The following is a 21,130-nucleotide window of genomic DNA, read 5'->3' on the forward strand; positions in this document are numbered from 1 at the left end:
TATTTAGGTTTCCTTTCATCTCTGTCAGCAATATTTTGTAGTTTTCAGTGTGCAGTTCTAACATGTCTTTTGCCAAATATATCCCCACATATTTTATATTTTTAGTGCTATTATAGATCGTATATATGTGTATATATATTTTTAATAAGATATATATTTTAATATTTTTTAATAATATGTATATGTGTGTATATATATATATATATATTTTTTTTTTTTTCTTTTTAAATAAGATGAAATTTCACTCTTGTTACCAAGGCTGCAATGCAATCTTGGCTTACTGCAACCTCCACCTCTCAGGTTTAAGTGATTCTCCTGCCTCAGCCTCCCAAATAGCTGGGATTACAGGCATGCGCCACCATGCCTGCCTAATTTTTTATATTTAGCAGAGACAGTGTTTCACCATGTTGGTCAGGCTAGTCACAAACTCCTGACCTCAGGTGATTCACCCACCTCGGCCTCCCAGTGTTGGGATTACAGGCGTGAGCCACCACACCCAGCTGTAAATTATGTTGTTGTTATTATTATTATTTTGAGACAGAGTCTCTCTCTGCCACCCAGGCTGGGGTGCAGTGGCGCGATCTCCGCTCACTGCAAGCTCTGCCTCCTGGGTTCACACCATTCTCCTGCCTCAGCCTCTTGAGTAGCTGGGACTACAGGCACCCGCCACCACGCCCGGCTAATTTTTTGTATTTTTAGTAGAGACAGAGTTTCACCGTGTTAGCCAGGATGGTCTCAATTTCCTGTTGTCTATTGCTAGTATATAGAAATACAGGTGATTTTTGTGTATTGAATTTGCCTTCTGAAACCTTGCTAATAAACTCTCTTATTTGTTTTTCTACATAGAAATGTCATGTCATTTGCAAGTACGACTTCACTTGTTCCTTTTCTTATTTTGTTTAACAGACCTACATTTCATGCCAAACCTTTTCTGTCACTGCACCTTTTATTTTTTTCTTATGTTATTGCACTGGCTGTGGCCTCTAGTATAGTCCTCAATAGGAGTAGTTATACCAGACATGTTTTTGTAGGTTCTGGTTTTCATTGAATTTTTCATGGTTTTTTTTTTTCTTTTTTTCTTTTTATTGAGGCAGAGTCTCACTCTGTCACCCAGGCTGGAGTGAGTGGTGTGATCTCGGCTCACTGCACCCTCCACCTCATGGGTTCGAGCAGTTCTCCTGTTCTCCTTCCTCAGCCTCCTGCGCAGGTGGAATTACAGGTGCCCACCACCACTCCAGGCTAATTTCTTTGGTTTTGTTTTTTTTTTGAGTGCTGGGATTACAGGCGAGAGCCACTGCTCCCAGCCCTTTTTTTGTATTTTTAGTAGAGACAGGGTTTCACTGTGTTGGTCAGGCTGGTCTCAAACTCCTGACCTCAAGTGATCCACCCACCTCGGCTTCCCAAAGTGCTGAGATCACAGGTGTGAGCCACCGTGTCTGGCCGAATTTTTCATGTATTTGGATAAAACACTGGTATGTCTTTTTTCTTTTTTTTTTCTTTTCATTTGAGATGGAGTCTTTCTCTGTTGCCCAGGTTAGAGTGCAGTGGCACGATCTCAGCTCACTGCAGCCTCTGCCTCCCAGGTTCAAGGAATTCTCATGCCTCACCCTCTCCAGCAGCTGGAATTACAGGCACGCGCCACCACACGCAGCTAATTTTTTTTTTTTTTTTTTTGAGACGGAGTCTCGCTCTGTTGCCCAGGCTGGAGTGCCGTGGCGCGATATCGGCTCACTGCAAGCACCGCCTCCTGGGTTCACGCCATTCTCCTGCCTCAGCCTCCCGAGTAGCTGGGAGTGTAGGCGCCCACCACCACGCCCGGCTAATTGTTTTTTGTATTTTTAGTAGAGACAGGGTTTCGCCACGTTGGCCAGGCTGGTCACAAACACCTGACCTCAGGTGATCTGCCCACTTCGGCCTTCCAAAGTGCTGGGATTACTGGCGTGAACCACCGCACCCGGCCTGTACTTTTAGTCGAGACAGGGTTTCATCGTGTTGGCCAGGCTGGTCTTGAACTCCTGGCCTGAAGTGATCCACCCGCCTTGGCCTCCCAAAGCACTGGGATTACAGGTGTGAGCCACCACATCCCGCCTGGTATGTCTTAAGCTAGGAAGATATTGACCCACTGGGACAGTACTGTCAATTCTCGCTAAACATTAGAATCTTCTGGGGAGCTCTTTTAAAGTGCCGGTGCCTGGGCTGTACCTTCAGGTTCTGATCGTTCAGTCTGGAGGGCACGTAGGAATTGGTGTTGTTTGAAGCTCCTAAGGTGATTGTAGAATGCAGCCAGAGAGAGAACCAGCTTTTGGGTATTCAGAGAACCCGTTGGCTTTGACCGTAGCATAGCGCCCACAGTCTTGTGTCCGTAGTTCCTGAACTTTCCTTCTGCCCACCTTGCCGTCATCTCACAGATTTTAGTTGTTTTATTTAGGCTGCTGTAACAAAGGGCCACAGGCATGGGGCAGGGGGCGCATAAACAACAGAAATGTTTGTTCTCAGAGCTCTGGAGGCCAAGAGTCCAAGGTCAGGGTCCCAGCTAATTTGGTTCATCGTAAAGACTCTCTTTCTCACTGTAATGGCCATCTTCTCTGTGTCCCCACATGGCTTTACTTTTGTGCCCAGTGAGGGTGGGAACAGAGGTGAGGAGAGAGCTCTCTGGTGTTTTGTTTTGGTTTTGAGACAGGGTCTCTATTGCCTAGGCTGGAGTGCAACAGCACAATCACAGTTTACTGCCAAACCTCAAACTCCTGGGCTCATTGATCCTCTTGCCGGAGCCTTCAAGTACCTGGGACTACAGGCATGCACCACTGTGTCCAACTTTGTTTTGTTTTGTTTTGTTTTTGTTTTTGTTTTGTAGAGACAGAATCTTGCTATGTTGCCCAGGCTGTTCCTGAACTCCTGGCCTCAAGTGATCCTCTTACCTCAGCCTCCCAAAGCCCTGGGATTACATGAGTGAGCCACCATGCCTAGCCTGGTGTCTCTTCTTACAAGGTTGCTAATTCTGTCTGATCAGACCCCACACTTATGACCTCATTTTTTCTTTCTTTTTTTTTTTTTTGAGACGGAGTTTTGCTCTTGTGGCCCAGGCTGGAGCGCAGTGGCACAATCTCGGCTCACTGCAACCTCTGCCTCCTGGGTTCAAGCATTTCTCCTGCCTCAGCCTCCCAAGTAGCTAGGATTACAGGTGCCCGCCACCACGCCCGGCTAATTTTTGTATTTTTTAGGGACAGAGTTTCACTATGTTGGTCAGGCTGGTCTTGAGCTCCTGGCCTCAGATGATCTGCCCGCCTCAGCCTCCCACAGTGTTAGGGTTACAGGTGTGAGCCGCCGCGCCCATTTAACTCCTTTCTTAGAGGCTCACCTCCATATTCAGCCACACTGGGAGTTAGGGCTTCAGTGTAGGAATTTGGGGGGATTGCTGGGTGCAGTGGCTCACACCTATAATCCAAGCACTTTGGGAAGCCAAGGCAGGAGGATCACCTGAGCCCAGGAGTTTGAGACCAGCCTAGGCAACACAGAGAGACCTTGTCTCTACAAAATAAAAATAAAAAATAAATTTGGGGAGGACACATTCAGTCCATAATGCCACATTTATCCTTTTTAATGCCAGAATCTACCTTGTCCTCATTAAGATTTATCTTCTTTAATGAGAAGGTATATTTGGCTTTATTTTGTGTGTTTAGCCTCTATTGAGTGATTTTTATTGTTTCTGTGCACGGCCCCTCTTCTGTTCTTCTGAAGCTTGTTTTATTCTATTTCTGGCTTTATTGGCTTGAATGCTCAGTTCATGGTTTCCCACGGGCTGTGACCCAGTTTTGATGGGATTGAACCGACCCTGGCAGCCTTTTTATGTCACCTCCACCTTCTGGGTGTTCCAGATGTTGGGTCTGATCTTCACTTTGATCCCTGGGTTGCTTAACGGAAAGTTCAGATACTTCCAAGTGGCTGAGGGCTTTTCTTTGTTTCTATTTTTATCTCTTCCTGGTTTTATTGTATTGTGGTCAGAAGATGAGGTTCTAGGCTGGGCGTGGTGGCTTACGCCTGTAATCCCAGCACTTCGGGAGGCTGAGGCGGGCAGATCATTTGAGGTCAAGAGTTGGAGACCAGCCTGGCCAACATGGTGAAACCCCATCTCTTCTAAAAATTCAAAAAAATTAGCTGAGCGTGGTGGCGCACGCCTGTAGTCCCAGCTGCTAGGGAGGCTGAAGCAGGAAAATCACTTGAACCCGGGAAGCAGACGTTGCAGTGAGCTGCGATCACGCCACTGCACTCCAGCGTGGGTGACAGAGTGAGACTCTGTCTCAAAAAAAAAAGATGAGGTTCTAGGCCAGGCATGGTGGCTCATGCCTATAATCCTAGCACTGTGTTGGGAGGCTGAGTTGGGAGGATCACTTGAGGCCAGGAATTGAAGACCAGCCTGGGCAACATAGCAAGACACCCTGTCTCTACCAAAGGAAAAAAAATTAGCTGGACGTGGTGCTGTACTCCTGTAGTCCCAGCTACTTGGAAGGCTGAGGTGGGATCCTGTCTCAAAAAAAAAAAAAGAAAAAGAAAAAGGAAAAAAAAAGGTGAGGTTTTCTATCCTCACCAGCTTTCTTTGAGGCTTAATATTGGTCAGTTTGGTAAATATTTCATTGGCGCTGAATTCACGATGCAGGGCATGGAGTTCACAACATATCTGCTGGTTCAATTTTATTTGACAGCTTTTCTGGACTAGGGTATTTGAAATTGCACACTTTCTCATTAATGTGTTGTATTGTTTACGAGAAAGAGCCTGTCTTTTTTTTTTTTTTTTTTAAGACGGAGTTTCTTTCGTTCTTGTTGCCCAGGCTGGAGTGCAGTGGCACAATCTCAGCTCACCACAACCTCCGCTTCCCGGGTTCAAGCAATTCTCCTGCCTCAACTTCCCAAGTAGCTGGGATTACAGACATGCGCAACCACGCCCAGCTAATTTTGTAATTTTAATAGAGATGGGGGTTTCTCCATGTTGGTCAGGCTGGTCTCAAACTCCTGACCTCAGGTGATCCACCCACCTCGGCCTCCCAAAGTGCTGGGATTACAGGCATGAGCCACCGCACCTGGCCAGAGTTTCTTTTCTTAAGACAGGGTCTCGCTCATGGGCTACCATGCCCGGCTAATTTTTTTTTTTTGCTAGAGAAGAGTTCTATGTTGCCCAGAGTGGTCTTGAACCCCTGGCCTCAACTGATCCTTTCTCTCCAGCCTCCCAAAGTGCTGGGATTACAGGCATGAGCCACCACACCTGGCCACACAGTGTGACTTTCTATTTTGTTCTTTTTTAAAAGAATTTTTTTTGTTAATATTATTTTACAGAAAAAATTTTGAGATGAAGTTTCACTCTAGTCACCCAGGCTGGAGTGCGATGGCATGATCTCGACTTACTGCAGCCTTCACCTCCCGGGTTCAAGCGATTCTCCTGCCTCAGTCTACCGAGTAGCTAGGACTACAGGCGCCCACCACAGCTAATTTTTGTATTTTTAGTAGAGACGGGATTTTACCATATTGGTCAGGCTAGGCTGGTCTCAAACTCCCGACCTCAGGTGATCCACCCGCCTCCACCTCCCAAAGTGCTGGGATGACAGGCATGAGCCACGGCACCCAGCCAAAAACCTGGAGTAGTTCTTAAATATCTTTGCGATGGAAACAGTCTATTTTCAAAGTACTTTGGTAAATTGGACTTCAGCCATTTTTTCCCCTTGATGAAATGGAACATATGTATGTGTAAATTATTATTGTTTCATACATATTTATTTACTTTATTTACATTATTTATTTTATTAAATTAAGGCATCAGTGTTTTTCTGACCGAAGTTCTCATTTCCTGACAATGGAAATGGAACAAGAAAAAATGACCATGAATAAGGAATTGAGTCCAGACGCGGCTGCTTACTGCTGCTCGGCCTGCCACGGCGACGAGACCTGGAGTTACAACCACCCCATCCGGGGCCGGGCCAAGTCTCGCAGCCTGTCTGCCTCGCCCGCCCTGGGGAGCACCAAGGAGTTCAGGTACAACCAGGAGGGATGGTTCCTCTTTTTTTTCTCGTCTGATTTCATAATATTCTTTCTTAAAACAATTATGAAGAATTCTCCTGAGTAGTCTGCGTCGATGCATCCGGAAGGTGAGGCTGGGTCCTTGCCCAGGTGAAGCTGTGCCCTTGAAGGGGGATCCTGGCCCATGGACACCTGCCTGGCGCATGTTCCCAGGTGCCAGCACAGGCACAGGGTGCCACCGTGTTTCTTTATCTGTCTGTATCAGCACAGAACCATCTAACTGGCGCCTACGCTGACCCTTGATGTTAGACTGAAGCGCACTTGGAGAGGAAACTTTTTTTGAGACGGAGTCTCGCTCTGTCCCCCAAGCTGGAGTGCAGTGGCGCAATCTTGGCTCACTGCAACCTCCGCCTCCCGGGTTCAAGTGATTCTCCTGCCTCATCCTCCCAAGAAGCTGGGATTACAGGCGTGCACCACCATGCCCGGCTAATTTTTGTATTTTTGTGGAGACGGGGTTTCACCATGTTGACCAGGCTGGTCTTGAACCCCTGACGTCAGGGATCTGCCCGTCTCAGCCTCCCAAAGTGCTGGGATTACCGGTGCAAGCCACTGTGCCTGGCCTGGAGACATTTGCTCTACAGAAGTCACTGGGGTGTGAGGGGACATCCCTCTTGGCTCTGCTTGTTCTGAGAGGCAAAGGCTGGGGGGTTCTGCACTGTGAGCAGGGCTGGTGGAGGCAGAGTTGTGAGCGTGGCCTTGGGCGGGCCCAGCCCTCTCACATGTTGGGCAAGTGGCTCCCTCCTGTGCCAAGAGTGCCCACAGCGCTCACCCTTGCACAATGCTGTTTGAGCAACAGCACCCCGGGCTTTGCATGACAGTGGCCGCACAAGCACAGCTGTGATGGTGCCTGGGGATGGTGCTCTCAGTTCTGGTGACAGAATGTGGTGAGTTTTAGGTGGAAGCTTGCCAGAGCCGGCGCTCCCTAACACAAGGATCACGACTATCAAATGCAAGGGGGGCTTTTTGGTGAAAAATAGTCTTAGAAAGCATGTTGTCTTACCCAGTGAGATGGGAGAGCCTGTAGCGCCTCTGACGTGGTGGCAGCAATGGAGAAACAGGCTACTCCCACGTTTTCTGTCTACAGAGTCACTGCCTGAGCCAGGAGGCTACGAGCGCTGGTGGCTGCCTTCGTCCCGCAGGCAGCACGTCACCACTCAGCTTTTCTCGGATGCCTCGTTGCCTCGCTGTCAGTGGGGGTCGTTGTCCTGTACCTCCAGGCCACCCCAGCGCAGTGACTGCGCGAACAGAATTGCTTTGGGGTTTTATTTTTTTGTCCTGTGGGTTCTTTGGCATAATGCACCATTTCTGTTGCATTGTGAACCTGATGACAGCAGCCCTGGGTCAGAGGTCGCCTCCATAGTGAGTGACAGGCGCCTTCAGGGTGAGGTGGGGGAGGAGGTAGCCAAATACGCCCAAGCACAGCCTGCCCTTGGGAAGGAAACATTGAATCCCAACACCCACTTCGAGAAACATTGTTTTCCGCAATAGTCTTTTCAGTTCGTAAGTAAGTAAAATTCTTTTGTAATGTACTTCATTTTTTTCTTTTTTTTCTTTTTTTTTTTTTTTTTTGAGATGGAGTCTTGCTCTGTCGCCCAGGATGGAGTGCACTGGTGTGATCTAGGCTCACTGCAAGCTCTGCCTCCCGAGTTCAAGTGATTCTCCTGCCTCAGCCTCCTGAGTAGCTGGGATTACAGGCATGTGCCACCACGCCTGGCTAATTTTTGTATTTTTAGTAGAGATGGGATTTCACCGTGTTGGCCAGGCTGGTCTCGAACACCTGACTTGAGGTGATCCGCCCACCTCAGCCTCCCAAAGTGCTGGGATTACAGGCGTGAGCCACAACTCCTGGCTAATTTTTTGTATTTTTGTGTAGAGAGAGGGTTTCACCATGTTAGCCAGGATGGTCTCGATCTCCTGCCTCGTGATCCGCCCGCCTTGGCCTCCTAAAGTGCTGGGATTACAGGCGTGAGTCACTGCACCCGGCCTGTACTTAACAATTTTTAAAAGGCTGAGGTAAACAAGTCCGTGACCACTGATGGCCACGCCTGTGTCACCTGTGGAGCAGCCCTCAGGGCACCACGGCTCTCCTGGGGTTGTCTGGCCCTGCGAGGCAGCGGAAAGCCGTTCTTCTGCATTGGGACTTGAGGATTTTGTTGGGCCGTTGCCTGGCCAGCTGTGTGCAAGTTTTCTGAGTGTGTGGAGGGACTGGGAGGCTCCTGGGCACCCAGGACGAGGGCAGCCTCAGTGCTGGACCCTGATGAGCGCAGCGGTCCTGACAGCATTCTCCCCAGGACGCATGCGGCTGCCACAGCCCCTGGCTGGGTGATTTAACTGTGACCTGGTCATGTTTAAATCACTCGAAAAGTTGTTGAGCCATTCATCCGGCGTCTTTCATTCATTCATTCATTCATTCATTCATTCATTTATTTTGAGACAGAGTTTCACTTTTTTCACCCAGGCTGGAGTACAGTGGCTCGATCTCGGCTCACTGCAACCACCACCTCCTGGGTTCAAGCAGTTCTCCTGCCTCAGCCTCCTGAGTAGCTCGGACTGCAGGCACACGCCACCAGGCCTGGCTAATTTTTCTTTTTTTAGTAAGGATGGGGATTTCACCATGTTGGCCAGGCTGGTCTCAAACTCCTGACCTCATGTGATCCACCCGCCTCGGCCTCCTGAAGTGCTGACATTACAAGTGTGAGCCACTGCGCCCGGCCTACGTCTTTTTTATTGACATGAGTTCAGAGTGAACATTTGTGCTAGAATTTTAATCTAGACGATTTAGAGATGAGATGTTGTCTCAGGTTTTGAGTCCCAAATGCAGATCTAGAGAGGGGTCCTGGGGAGACACTGAGGAATTCTGATCCCAGGCTGGCCCTGGCCCTGGCATTTTCCTTGTTTGGGCTGAAGCTCTCCCCGGCTTGGGTCATGATCTGAGGGGCGCGTGGGCATGCGTGCTCCTCACAGGTGCTGCTCCAGTGCAGCCATGGACCTGGGCAGAACCTTCCAAGGGCTGTTGTGTGGCTGCTGGGCAGATGGAGTTGGCATCTTTCAAATTGCATGTATGCCTTACCGTGTAACCTCTTCTGTATCTGTGTCTGTCACTGCATGTCTGGTTTCAGGCCCTGGTGGCTCTGACACTGCCCTCTCCCCACAGGAGGACACGCTCTCTTCATGGGCCATGCCCGGTGACCACTTTTGGACCAAAGGCCTGTGTGCTGCAGAACCCCCAGACCATCATGTGAGTGCTGGGGCCCCAGGACGGGGGGTCCTTGGAAGGGAGAGAACCCCTAGACCATCGTGTGAGTGCCGGGGGCCATGGGATGGGGGAGTCCTCGGGATGTGTGTGGAGTTGTGGGATCGCTGTGTTGAGGAAGATTCTAGCACTTCATGTGAGAAGTACATGTTTTAGGTCATTTAAACAAAAAGCCACATGGGCGTCCTCCCTGAACCCCCTGAGTGCAGGCATCCGAGCGGGGGCTCCCCCCTGTGGCTTTTCCAGTGGCTTTGAGAAAGTGGACGGCAGGCGAGCCGGGGCCTGGAGACCGGGTCACAGCCCGTGGGTGTGGCGGCTTCCACATGAGATCCTCAGGGCTGCTTTTTTGTTTCTTTAAGAGTGAGTGAGAGCTCTGGGGTGGGTTGTGTTTGCTATTTGATGGTTCAGTTTGTCAACACATTCTGCCTGGAGGCCCGTCATAGTGTCATGGGAAAAACGCAACAGTGATCGATCTGATATCTGTGCTTTATGTGTAAAGAATTATAATCCGGGCTGGGCGCAGTGGCTCACACCTGCAGTCCCAGCACTGTGGGAGTCCGAAGCAGGCAGATCACTTGGGCCCAGGAGTTTGAGACCAGCCCGGGCAACATGGTGAAGCCCATCCCTACAAAAAACACAAAAATTGGCTAGCTGCGGTGGCTCACGCCTGTAATCCCAGCACTTTGGGAGGCCAAGGTGGGCGGATCACGAGGTCAGGAGTTCAAGACCAGCCTGGCCAATATGATGAAACCCCATCTCTACTAAAAGTACAAAAATTAGCCAAGCATGGTGGCGGGTGCTTATAATCCCAGCTACTTGGGAGGCTGAGACGGAGAACTGCTTGAACCCGGGAGGCGGAGGTTGCAGTGAGCCGAAGATCGCACCATTGCACTCCAGCCTGGGCGACAGAGCAAGACTCAGACTCAAAAAAAGAAAAATACAAAAATTAGCAGGCATCGTTGCACACACCTGTAGTCCCAGTTGCTGAGGAGGCTGGGGTGGGAGGATCACCTGAACCTGGGAGGTTGAGATTGCAGGGAGCTGTGATTATGCAAAGTGCACTCCAGCCTGGGCGACAGAGCAAGACTGTCTCCAAAGAAAAAAGTGAGCACCCAGCCAGCCCTGAGAGTCGTATTCTGCACCTGGTAGACGTCCTCATTGCCTCTTCCCCAGAGAAGCCTTTGCTTCTGGGATTGGTGCCTCAGCTCTCAGGCCTCTGTGCAGAACGGGCTCTCTTCAGGGCCTCCTCCTTCACGGAGTCATGGATGCTTCACTTTCTGCAAGGGAGGACCATGCGGAAGGGCCGAGTGTTCCAGCGCACGGGCTGCTGGGGACTGTTGACCAGAAAGCTCAATGCGGCCATGTGATACGGGGGCGGCCACTGCATGGCCCTTTGCTGACAGGCACCGGTGCCATGGAGGCTGGGGGCGCACAGCAGGGACGGAGGCCCCAGCCCTGGGCTGTCACCGAAGTTCAGGTCCCAGGAGCCACGGGGGAGTCATTCGAGGAGTTGCTCTGCAAAGTGTGGGCCCCGCGGCAGCGTGCGTCCCAGGCAGGACGGGGGTTGGCCTTGCCGCTCCAGACGCTGACGGAGCCCCTTAGGATGGAAGTGACTTGCACTTGTGCTTTTGAGGCCCAGCCCTTTCAGTGCCACTGGTTCCCGGAGTGTCTGTGACCTGTCACTGCTGCCAAATGCCTGAGGCGGGGGGCCCGACCCCTGTTTGCTTTCCCTCATCCACTCCATCTGCAGATTCTGTCACTTTGATCCCAAAATATCCAAGCAGCTCCCCTGCACTATTGCCCGGCTGCCCTCCGCTGTGTGGACTCCTGACCACTCGCTGCGGCCTCACCATCCCTTCCCTGCACAGCAGCCGCGTGGGTGACCCAGAGTGTTCCACTGCCCTCCCGGCCCCGCCGTGGCCCTGTCCTGCTGTCCTGTGCTTGCTGTGTCCCTGGCACCCCACTGGGCCTCTCCCCCGCTGCCTGGTGCCCTCCCTGCACTTCCTGGTCCTGGCAGAGCCACTCCTTTGTCACTTGCATCTCAGCTGCTGCCTTTACCAGCCGTCAGTCACTCGGGCCAGGGCGGGGTCACCGGACAGGTGCATGTTCTGCCTCAGCCCTCAGACCAGGGCGTACTCGGTGGTCCCCGAGCTGCCCGAGGTCAGACAGCCCCACAGGAGGAAGCGGCGGGTTTGTGGGGCAGCCTTGAGGGGCACGCAGCTTTCTCGGCACCCCCATGGGAGCACGCCCCCTCTGGGCTCTGTGTCTCTGGGATCATAACCTCCCGCTTCCCATCCCCGCTGTGGAGGGGCAGGGCTTCCCATGCATCTGAACTTCCGTCTTCCCTGATAATCCAGAACAAGACCCTGTGGGGGTGCCTGGTGAGGAGGGCACCCGCTTCCTGTTTTGTTGTCCAGGGAATTGGTGGGCCTGTGTTGTGGAGGTGCGTGAGTGCCCGTGTGTCACAGTGTGCGTGGCCACCCATGTGTGAGACAGTCTCAGTCGGAGCTGGCCAGGCGGGCCAGGCTGTGGCCATGCTGGCTTCATGCCACCCCCTGCCCTCTCCGTGCAATACCCACATCCGTGTATGCCTGCAAGGGCTGGTGTCCTGCTTTGCAGGTGACCCAGGAAGAGGTCGAGGCGCTGGTTTGTGGTCACACAGAGCGGTGGGTGCCTGGGCCGGTGTACGACGCTGCTGCCGGTGGCTCTGGCTGGGCTCAGCTGAGCCTCAGGGCTGGAATGGGTGCAGGCGGGGCCACTGGGTCAGTGGTGACTGTTGGCAGGGAGAGCAGGGGGAGCCGTGTGCAGGGCGGGGGCTTTGCTGGCTGACCAGGCCAGAGGACCGTGAGCCACCTGCACGCCCTTGGGCCGGAGCCAAGCAGAGTGACGCAGCGGGCTGGGAGGCAGGGAACGCCCTTCCACCTGACTGTGGCCTGAGGGTGCCTTCCCTGGGGCCCAGCCGGTTCCGCAGGCCAGAGCGGTGGCTGGCGCGGTGCTGGGGCGAGGCTGGAGGCTGGGTACTTGGCCAGGTCCGAGGCCACGGGAACAGAGGGCTTGGTCCCACCCGGCTCAGTTAGGAGCAGGGAGCTGAAGTGTGGCCTCTTTGCTGCTGAACTGAGGACTTTTTTTCAGTAGGGATTAGGCGGGAGGACCATGTGACCAATGAGGAAACTGTGTTTTGTTTTGTTTGATTTTTATAAGTGTAGGAAGCTCTTTGGACTTAGTTGCTTTTACAACAACTTTACCAAGTCTCATCACAACTGTGTTTTGCTTTGAGTTTTGAGTATGAAGAGCTTAGGCTTCTAGTGTGGGCGCACAGTCGGGACCATACCGATGGGGCGGCCGTGTGTTCGCCAAGCGTGGCCTGGATGCTGTGTGGGGCGGCCGCGTGTTCACCAGGCGTGGCCTGGATGCTGTGTGGGGCGGCCGCGTGTTCGCCAGGCGTGGCCTGGATGCTGTGTGGGGCGGCCGCGTGTTCGCCAGGCGTGGCCTGGATGCTGTGGACACGCTGGCCGGCTCCCAGCAGGCGGGGGCTGCCTCGCGAGCCACGTGTGTCACCCGGCAGGTGCTGAGCTCATGGGGATGGCATGAGTGACCCCACGCCTCCCAGTAATGCCTGCACAGGGTGAGTGCTGACCAGCTTCCGAAGGTCACGAGCGATGGGCTGAGGTCTGTGGCCCTGTGGCTGCCATCGGCGTCTGTGTTGTGGTTCTGGGGGTGTTAGTGGGACGGTCACACTCCTGGGGAAGTCACTGCCGGGAAGGGGCATGGCAGGCAGCAGCTTTCTCGATTGGGCAACTTGGAACTAGCTGGCTGGCGCGGTGGTATAAGAACTTGTCCTTTGGGGCTGAGGATAGGCGGTGAGCGCTGACGACGGTGGCCAGCCCCGCCGCGCCCTCCCTTGGCTTCTGGGAACAGGAGCAGGCTCCGTGGTGTGTGTTCCCGGTTCTGGGCTGGGATGTTTTCTGTGACTAATGTGGTAATGGGAATACCACCGGGGTGGGCCCTGCCTGTGGAGAAACACCGGGCACAGTGGTCGGGGTCAGAGCCAGCAAAGCGCAGGTGGCTGTGTCAGGGCTGCCATGGACTTTTAAACCTGTGATTTTTACTGTGAGAGTGAGTGAGGTTAAAGTCCGTTCGTGCAGGGAGGTAGTGAGCTGTGTGCAGGGCGGGAAGCGGGTCCTTGAGGGGTCCTGGGCTCCCGTGGGGCCAGAAACTGTGTGCAGAGGATCCCAGGGACAGAGTCACCATGTCAACTGGTTTGGGTTTTCGTGGGGGCCTGAGGAGGGCATTAAGCAAAGAGTGGCCCAGCCATGGGCTTTCGTGGTCATTTCTGCCCCACCAGCGTCACTGAGGAGCCAGGCAGGCAAGTGGCCGGGGGCTGGGAAGGGCTGTGGTGCGTGCACTTGGGTCAGCGTGGTGCCCGGGTGGGGGGTGTGGGCCTGGGCCTGCGTATGATGGGCCAAGCAGGTGAGAGGTGGTCACTCCGGACCCTACTGACCCCTGACCCTGTCTCTGTGGCCAGGCCCCCGGCACCAGGTGGCTGGGGGTGCTGGTGCGACCCTCGGCCCTGCGAGCTCGTGGCCACCGAGCACGTTTCCCTGGGAGGTGAAAACACCTTTTTAAAGATTTTTTTTTTATTATCTAAGTCATACACCTTTTCCGCAAGAGGGAGATCGCAGCTGGTGTGAACTCTTTTCTTCTCCCCTAAAGGCACATTCAGGACCCCGCGAGCCAGCGGCTGACGTGGAACAAGTCCCCAAAGAGCGTCCTTGTCATCAAGAAGATGAGAGATGCCAGCCTACTGCAGCCGTTCAAGGAGCTCTGCACGCACCTCATGGAGGCACGTGGGGCAGGGGGGAAGGGGGCCTGGGGTGCACATGGAGTTGGGGGGGCCTCCATCCACATCACCGCCCCGTGAGACCATGGGAAACGGCTGCTTGTCTGGAACTGGGGACCGAGCGGGGATCTGCCCGGTGTCTGGGTTTGTGTGTGCCGCCATGGCAAGCACCAGACTGGGTGACCAACCATGAGCTGGTGGGCTCGTGGCCCTGGAGGCCGGGAAGTCCGAGATCAAGGGGCCACATCTGACGTGGGCCTTCCTGCTGTGTCTTCTCTTCAGAAGAGCAGGCGCCCAGGAAAGCCACTCCTGAAATAACAGCCTTAGTCAATGCCTGAGAGGGAGCCCCTCCGCCCAGTCATCTCTTAACGGTCCCGCTTCTTCCTCCTGGCGCGTTGGCCATGAAGTTTCAGCGTGAGCGTGGGGGGGCGGGCATGCAGGCCACGATGCCAGGTCTCTGACCACAGCGCCCGTGAGTCGGGAACCTCCCTGCAGGAGGGTGGGGTCTGCAGGTGGAATGAGCAGGTTGGCACTTTGCTTCCAGGAGAACAACATGATCGTGTATGTGGAAAAGAAAGTGCTAGAAGACCCTGCCATCGCCAGTGATGAAAGCTTTGGGGCAGTGAAGAAGAAATTCTGTACCTTTCGAGAAGGTGGGCTGTCAGCAGCTCTGCCCTTGGTTTCTCCAGCACAGTTCCCCGCCCCATTGGAAGCTTCTGGCACTGTTGCCCTTGTCATTGGTGTCTGCGCACTGTGCCACAGAGGGGCCACTGTGTGACAGCCTCTTCTTGGTTTTGCTTTGTGTTTCCTAGATTATGATGACATTTCCAATCAGATAGACTTCATCATCTGCCTGGGGGGAGACGGGACGCTGCTGTACGCTTCCTCGCTTTTCCAGGTGAAGCGCTGACATTTCCAGACCCGCACCAGGTTCTAGTCTAGGTGCTGCGTAACGAGGGGCTCACAAGCGTGGCTTCCATTGCTTTTCACCCCTTTATACGAGAGCAGTCACCTAGAGCGGCCAGCACTGAGGCCTATGGTGGCAGCCCGGTGGGGTGCAATGGTGGGGCCAGGGGCAGTGTGGACACAGTGCTACGGCTGGGGGTGGCCAGAGCCCGCCTGGGACAGCAGGGAGTGGCGCAGGGCGGTGGGTCCCGGGAAACGACCTCGCCTACTGGCCCATCCCCTCTGGGCCTCCCTTGAGCTCCTCTTCCTGGTTTCTCGGCAGCACAGCTCTCCCCTGGGGCTGTAGGGCCACGCTGTGTGGGGGACCCTGGCTCTGCCCTTGGCCCGCTGCATGTTGGTGACACCGGAAATGCCCGCAGCCCGCCCTGCTTTTCTCCCCATCTCCCCATTAGCACCTGTGGGGCGCAGGCTCTGACCCCGAGGCTGCCTCCCACCCGCCCTCGCCAGCTCCCCCAGCCCTCCGTGCCCAGGGGGCTGCTCAGCCCTGCCACCTTTGTTCCTCACCAGCTCCCCACACCAACCTTGGCCCTGGTGGCCCAGCCCACCCTGGCCTGAGACGTCCGCCTCCGCTTGTCCACATGGCCAGTCCCTCCTGCAGAGGGTCGGGGTGCTGTCCCCACAGAGCTGGGTCCCTCCTGAGGTGCCGGTGGAAAGCTGGGTGGTGCGGGGGTGCACGGCGTGGGCGCTGAATGACCTCTCCGTCGGCTCACAGGGCAGCGTCCCTCCGGTCATGGCCTTCCACCTGGGCTCCCTGGGCTTCCTGACCCCATTCAGCTTTGAGAACTTTCAGTCCCAAGTTACTCAGGTGATAGAGGGTGAGTTGGAATGTTCTGGAGCCCACAGGCAGCTCTGATCATGGCGCTGCTGTCTCGCTTGCTTGCGGGGGGTTTATTTTTATTTAATGATGCATGGAGCAACATTTAAAGGTTTCAAGATTCAGGGATTTCTAAATCTTGAGGGGTTCAAACCTTTTACTGACACTGAGGAGTTTCAGCAGATCACAGGTTGAAGCTGCCATGTGTGTTGGGCAGAAGTGCGCTGATTCTCACTCTCAGAAGGCACAGAAGTGTCGGCTGGGCGCGGTGGCTCATGCCTGTCATCCCAGCACTGTGGGAGGCCGAGGCGGGTGGATCATGAGGTCAGGAGATGAGACCATCCTGGCCAACACGGTGAAAGCCCATCTCTACTAAAATACAAAAATTAGCTGGGTGTGGTGGTGCACACCCGTAGTTCCAGCTATTTGGGAGGCTGAGGCAGGAGAATCACTTGAACCTGGGAGGCAGAGGTTGCAGTGAGCCAAGATCGCACCACTGCATTCCAGCCTGGGTGACAGAGTGAGACTCCATCTCAAAATGAAAAAGGCACAGAAGTGTGTCAACTTGGGAGAAGAAAGAGCCCTCTGACTCCCACTGGCCTCCCTGGGGTGGGGCCCCTGACCCCACTGACCTCCCTGATGCATGCCCTCTGACTCCTGCTGGACCTCAGGGAACGCAGCTGTTGTTCTCCGGAGTCGGCTGAAGGTCAGGGTGGTGAAGGAGCTCCGGGGGAAGAAGACGGCCGTGCACAACGGGCTGGGTGAGAACGGCTCGCGGGCTGCAGGCCTGGACATGGATGTCGGGAAGCAGGCCATGCAGTACCAGGTGAGTGGAGGCGCCTCGGCCTCGGTGAGGGGCCCAGGGTGGGGCGACTTTGGTCCCAGGGATGAGGACCTTCCGGAGAGCCCAGCTGGGTGAGACGGGGGGTGTCTGCGAGCCATGCGGCGCCCCCCGCCCTGAGTGTGCAATGCTGTCGCCACTCCAGGTCCTGAATGAGGTGGTGATTGACAGAGGCCCCTCCTCCTACCTGTCCAACGTCGATGTCTACCTGGACGGACACCTCATCACCACGGTGCAGGGCGACGGTAAGGCCCGCAGCGCTGTCCTGGGGCCCTGAGCGTCCCTCGGGCGGGAGTGACGCCTGCGCCTGTCCCTGTCAGGAGTGATCGTGTCCACCCCGACGGGCAGCACGGCGTATGCGGCCGCGGCCGGGGCCTCCATGATCCACCCCAACGTGCCGGCCATCATGATCACGCCCATCTGCCCCCACTCGCTGTCCTTCCGGCCCATCGTGGTCCCCGCAGGGGTCGAGCTGAAGGTCAGAGCCAACGACGCTCCTTTTCCAGTTTGTGAGTCATTTGACCCCGTGCAACACAAAGCCGGGACCTAGCACCCCGCTCTGCCATGCTGGCTCCAGCCTCAGACGCGGCCTCGTCATCCTAGGGCCATCCCGTGCCCCCTCAGATGCAAGCCTTCCCTTGCTGGTGCCCGAGGTCTGTCCATCAAGGTGCCCAGGGCCCGGGTCTGAGGGGCTTCCCGCCATTGTTGGTCTCTGGCGGTGCTGAGCTGGGCCGGTGCCTGTAGGACGTGCACTCCACCGTCCGCAAGGCAGGGTCAGAGCTGCCCAACCTTCGACCTCTGGCGAGCACTCAGGGGTGGGTGCCTAGAAGCGTCCTCCCCACAGCTGGGGGCCCACACCTCTCCCTGCTTGACCCTCAGATCATGCTGTCACCTGAAGCAAGGAACACAGCATGGGTGTCCTTTGATGGACGGAAGAGACAAGAGATCCGCCATGGAGACAGGTGTGGGCTGCATGCCGGGCTGGGCACTGCCTGCCAACCTCCTCCCCGGGCCAGGCAGCGCCTGCCCTCTTGCGGTTGGCCTGTAGACACAGCTTGTCCCCTAGAGCACCACAGGGCCTGAGTCCCTGGGTCTTGCAGCATCACAGTCGGGGCACCCGTCCTGGGGGCAGCGGGTCGCATACGGTGGCACATGCAGGCCTGGCCCCAGCAGAGGCCTGAGGGTGTCCCCGCTGGCACTACTGCCCACCCCCACCTCCTGGGACCTCACCCCTGAGGGCCCTGGGGCAGTTTGTCAGTTCCCTGCACCGTCCCCTCCAGGACCTGGGATGGCTGTGTCCCAGCACCCATGGGGCACCGCTTAAGCCTGCCTCGGGGAGGGGCTGCCCGGCCCCACAGGAAAAGAGTCCCGGCCATTCCCAGGGAGGGAGGGAGGGAGGGTTCTTGGCCGGGGGTGGGCCTTTCTGGAAGCCCTGGCTCAGGCTGCTGCTCTCCCGTCCCAGCATCAGCATCACTACCTCATGCTACCCGCTCCCCTCCATCTGTGTGCGGGACCCCGTGAGCGACTGGTTTGAGAGCCTCGCCCAGTGCCTGCATTGGAACGTCCGGAAGAAGCAAGCCCACTTCGAGGAGGAGGAGGAGGAGGTGGAGGAGGGCTAGGTCAAGCCCCTATCTAGGCCCGAATCCTTCTGCCCTCCAAGCGCCCTCTGGGGACAGACCAATCTGTGTGTGTCTGTGACCACCTGTCTCAGTGGCACAGCCACTTCCTTTCTGTAGCTGGGTTAGAGCCTGGGTCTGCCTTTTGTCCAGATCAGCTGTTTTTTTAAAATGTCTGACTTTTTTTGCATTTCTAAAGAAGCGTGAGAAATGGGCTGGGAGTGCTTCTGTCCTGCTGACACCCCATGGTGGGTCCCCAGAGCGCGGCCTCCAGCTGCAGCATTTTCCATGCCAGGATATTTTTCCGCACATCAGTCGGTTAAAATTCAGAGGAGTCAGAATGACTCGGCCTGTCCTTCAATGTTGAAAATAAATGTCTCCGCCAAAAACCTTCCTTGAGCTGCGATGCTTTTCCCCTTGACCTGCACCTCTTCCCCTAAAACTTCTGCAGGGAAGCCCCTGGCGGAGGCGCCGTTGAAAGCATGGTCTTGCCGGTGGCTGGCAAGGCGGTTTTGTTCTGCTCAGTTTCTGGAGAGGGTTGGATGCGTCCCCTGCCATCCAGCCCTCCCCGCTTGAGGCCAGCACTGAGTCTGGGACCCTCAGCGGGAAGGGGGCTGGCATCGCCAGCGACCCACACATTCCTCATGTAGCTTCTGCTCCCAGGAAGGTGGTTTAAATCCTGTATATACTTTTTAGAGACTCTTTTAAACTTTCTGAAGTGCTGATGTACATACTTTCTTGTACACACTTTTGTGAAGATTTCAAGGGGAAGGGAGTCGTCTGCCATTAAATGTTTACATTTATGTTCTGCAAGACGCTGTCCTCAGGGACCATTCGGGGACCATTCTGTTCAGTGCGATCCTGATGGTCCGGGAGATGAGGGTTTCCGGGGCTAGTGATCGTGATCCCTTTTATTTTGCAACTGTAATGAGAATTTTTGACACTAACACAGCGAGGGACTCAACACGCTGATTCTCCTCCTGCCTCTCCCGTGAGTCTCCAGCCTGCCCAGCACCAGCAGCTGTGGAGCATGTGGATGCTGTGTACCCCGGCGCCCGCGTCTTCCACGGGCACAGGTGCGTGGAGGCTGTGGTCGGACCCTGGGGTCCTGGTTACTGCTGCCCGGGTGTCTTTTTTTTTGAGTAACTGCTCTCTGAGTTTTGCACACGAAGTTGCCCTCATCTGCTGGAGATTGATAAGGAAGGCACAAGACGTTCTCCTCTGCCCGTGAGGAGCTTCCCGCAGCCGCCTGGCCCAGCCTGGGCACGTTCTCCGAGGCATGTGTCTCCCTGCTCACCCTCGTCTGGGCACCTCAGCATCTGCGGACTTGAGCGTCCAAAAACCCTGAGTGTGATTCTGGGCAGCGGGCCTGGCTTGAAGTCCGCCATGACCCTGGGCACAGGGGAAGCCCAGCCGTGGGCTTAGGAGAGAGGGACCAGCGCCCAGCGTTAGGGCTGCAAGACAGCAGTGTTGAGAATTCCAGCCGCTCGTCTGAACACAAAAGGTGTGAACTGAGCTGTAAAGCAGCGTGAGACGGGAATGGTCTAGAAAACTTTGGATTTTTGAAGTAAATTTTAATGTTTCATATTAATTTCTTGAAAATTGATTAAATGTCACTGAAAGCCTTATTACGCTTTTCAGATCCTTTCAATAAACAAGACTTGTAGAAAATAAGCTGGGATAATAACAGCTTTCTTCTGACGCCGTGGAACCAACATAGAGGGGTCGGGAAGGGTCACCCCCATTAAATCCTAGCCCCAAGATGCCCATCCACCGAGTGTGGGGCCGGCAGGGCATACTCCCCAAGGGGCTGTGTGGTGCGTCAGGGGCTGGGGGTGCCGCTGCCTCTTCTGGGCAAGGGGGCAGTGCCCTGGCGGGGGTAGGGGTAGACAGAAGGGACTCAAACCCGAGGGGTGGTGTCGACTCGGGCAGGCTGTGTTGCTCCCGGAAGAGCCACTGAGACCAGGGGGAATTGAGTCCCTGCATTCCTGGGGCCAGCAGGGCTGGAAGGGCCCCTCCATCCGGGCTGCCTAACAGGGGCAGCCACAAGCCAGGTGAGGACCCGCTGGCCCCTGGGCCCAGCCTGGGCACCGATATCGGCCTCCCTCCCTCCACTGACGTGGTCCTGCGCCCCGCAACCCCCGCATCCCGCACCGTCCCTGTTGTCCTAACAAGGCCCAGACGAATGTGGCTCAGGGCTTTGCCGGCAGCCAGTCTGCACTACACGCGTGCAAGTCCAGGAGAGACCAAAACGACCACCCTGTGGACACCTGCGCCTCCAGCACCCTGCCCCGTTTTGGGCGCGTGAAAGCCTGGGCTGTGGGCCCCGCCCTACTGACCTGGAGCACCTCTGCCTCCCCGGCCTGGAAGAGGCTGTGGATCAAGCCTAACCTTCTCGGCTTTGGGGAGCACAGAGGCCCCAAGACATCCTCGGGGGCTGCCAGGCTCAGGCTCTGGGGCATGGAAACCTTTTCGAGCCTGAAACGGCGGCATCCAGGGTCCCTGCCGGGCCAGTGCCAGCCTGCACCCTGGGCACCTCTGTGCTGGGCCCGGCACCCCCACCCTGCCTCCCACAGCCATGGTGTCTCCTCAGGTCAGGTCCAAAGGGGCTGCAGCCAGGCCCAAAGACCCAGCCCAAGTCCCACGGCTCCTGCGGGGTCTGGGTGAGGCCTGTCCTGCTGGGAGCCCAGGAGGCTGCGACCCTGCCTGGAGCTGGAAGTCTGGTTGGGGGGTA

The 21,130-nt window shown here is 55.4% G+C and overlaps 1 protein-coding gene across 7 annotated transcripts in view; it reads left to right on the plus strand.

The window, feature by feature from the left end:
• The window catches only part of NADK (NAD kinase), a 28,981-nt gene extending 8,911 nt beyond the window's left edge, over nucleotides 1-20,070 (plus strand). For 5 of the 7 annotated variants that reach the window (XM_019009945.4, XM_055382471.2, XM_055382460.2 and 2 more), the window contains 11 exons: nucleotides 5,803-6,021; nucleotides 9,221-9,304; nucleotides 14,033-14,162; nucleotides 14,704-14,812; nucleotides 14,972-15,057; nucleotides 15,838-15,940; nucleotides 16,611-16,765; nucleotides 16,926-17,025; nucleotides 17,101-17,258; nucleotides 17,660-17,742; nucleotides 18,243-20,070. In XM_019009945.4, the coding sequence (XP_018865490.2) occupies nucleotides 5,843-6,021; nucleotides 9,221-9,304; nucleotides 14,033-14,162; nucleotides 14,704-14,812; nucleotides 14,972-15,057; nucleotides 15,838-15,940; nucleotides 16,611-16,765; nucleotides 16,926-17,025; nucleotides 17,101-17,258; nucleotides 17,660-17,742; nucleotides 18,243-18,399 (1,344 nt within the window). In that variant the 5' untranslated portion in view covers nucleotides 5,803-5,842 and the 3' untranslated portion in view covers nucleotides 18,400-20,070. Of the gene's footprint in view, nucleotides 1-1,533; nucleotides 1,632-5,802; nucleotides 6,022-9,220; nucleotides 9,305-11,336; nucleotides 11,506-11,938; nucleotides 12,082-14,032; nucleotides 14,163-14,703; nucleotides 14,813-14,971; nucleotides 15,058-15,837; nucleotides 15,941-16,610; nucleotides 16,766-16,925; nucleotides 17,026-17,100; nucleotides 17,259-17,659; nucleotides 17,743-18,242 lie in introns of those variants that run through there. The other 2 variants (XM_063705129.1, XM_063705121.1) reach the window with 2 other exon arrangements.
• Nucleotides 20,071-21,130: the final 1,060 nt, after the last annotated feature.

The sequence above is a fragment of the Gorilla gorilla genome, chromosome 1 (genome assembly GCF_029281585.2).
Source record: "Gorilla gorilla gorilla isolate KB3781 chromosome 1, NHGRI_mGorGor1-v2.1_pri, whole genome shotgun sequence".
Lineage (NCBI taxonomy): Eukaryota > Metazoa > Chordata > Mammalia > Primates > Hominidae > Gorilla > Gorilla gorilla.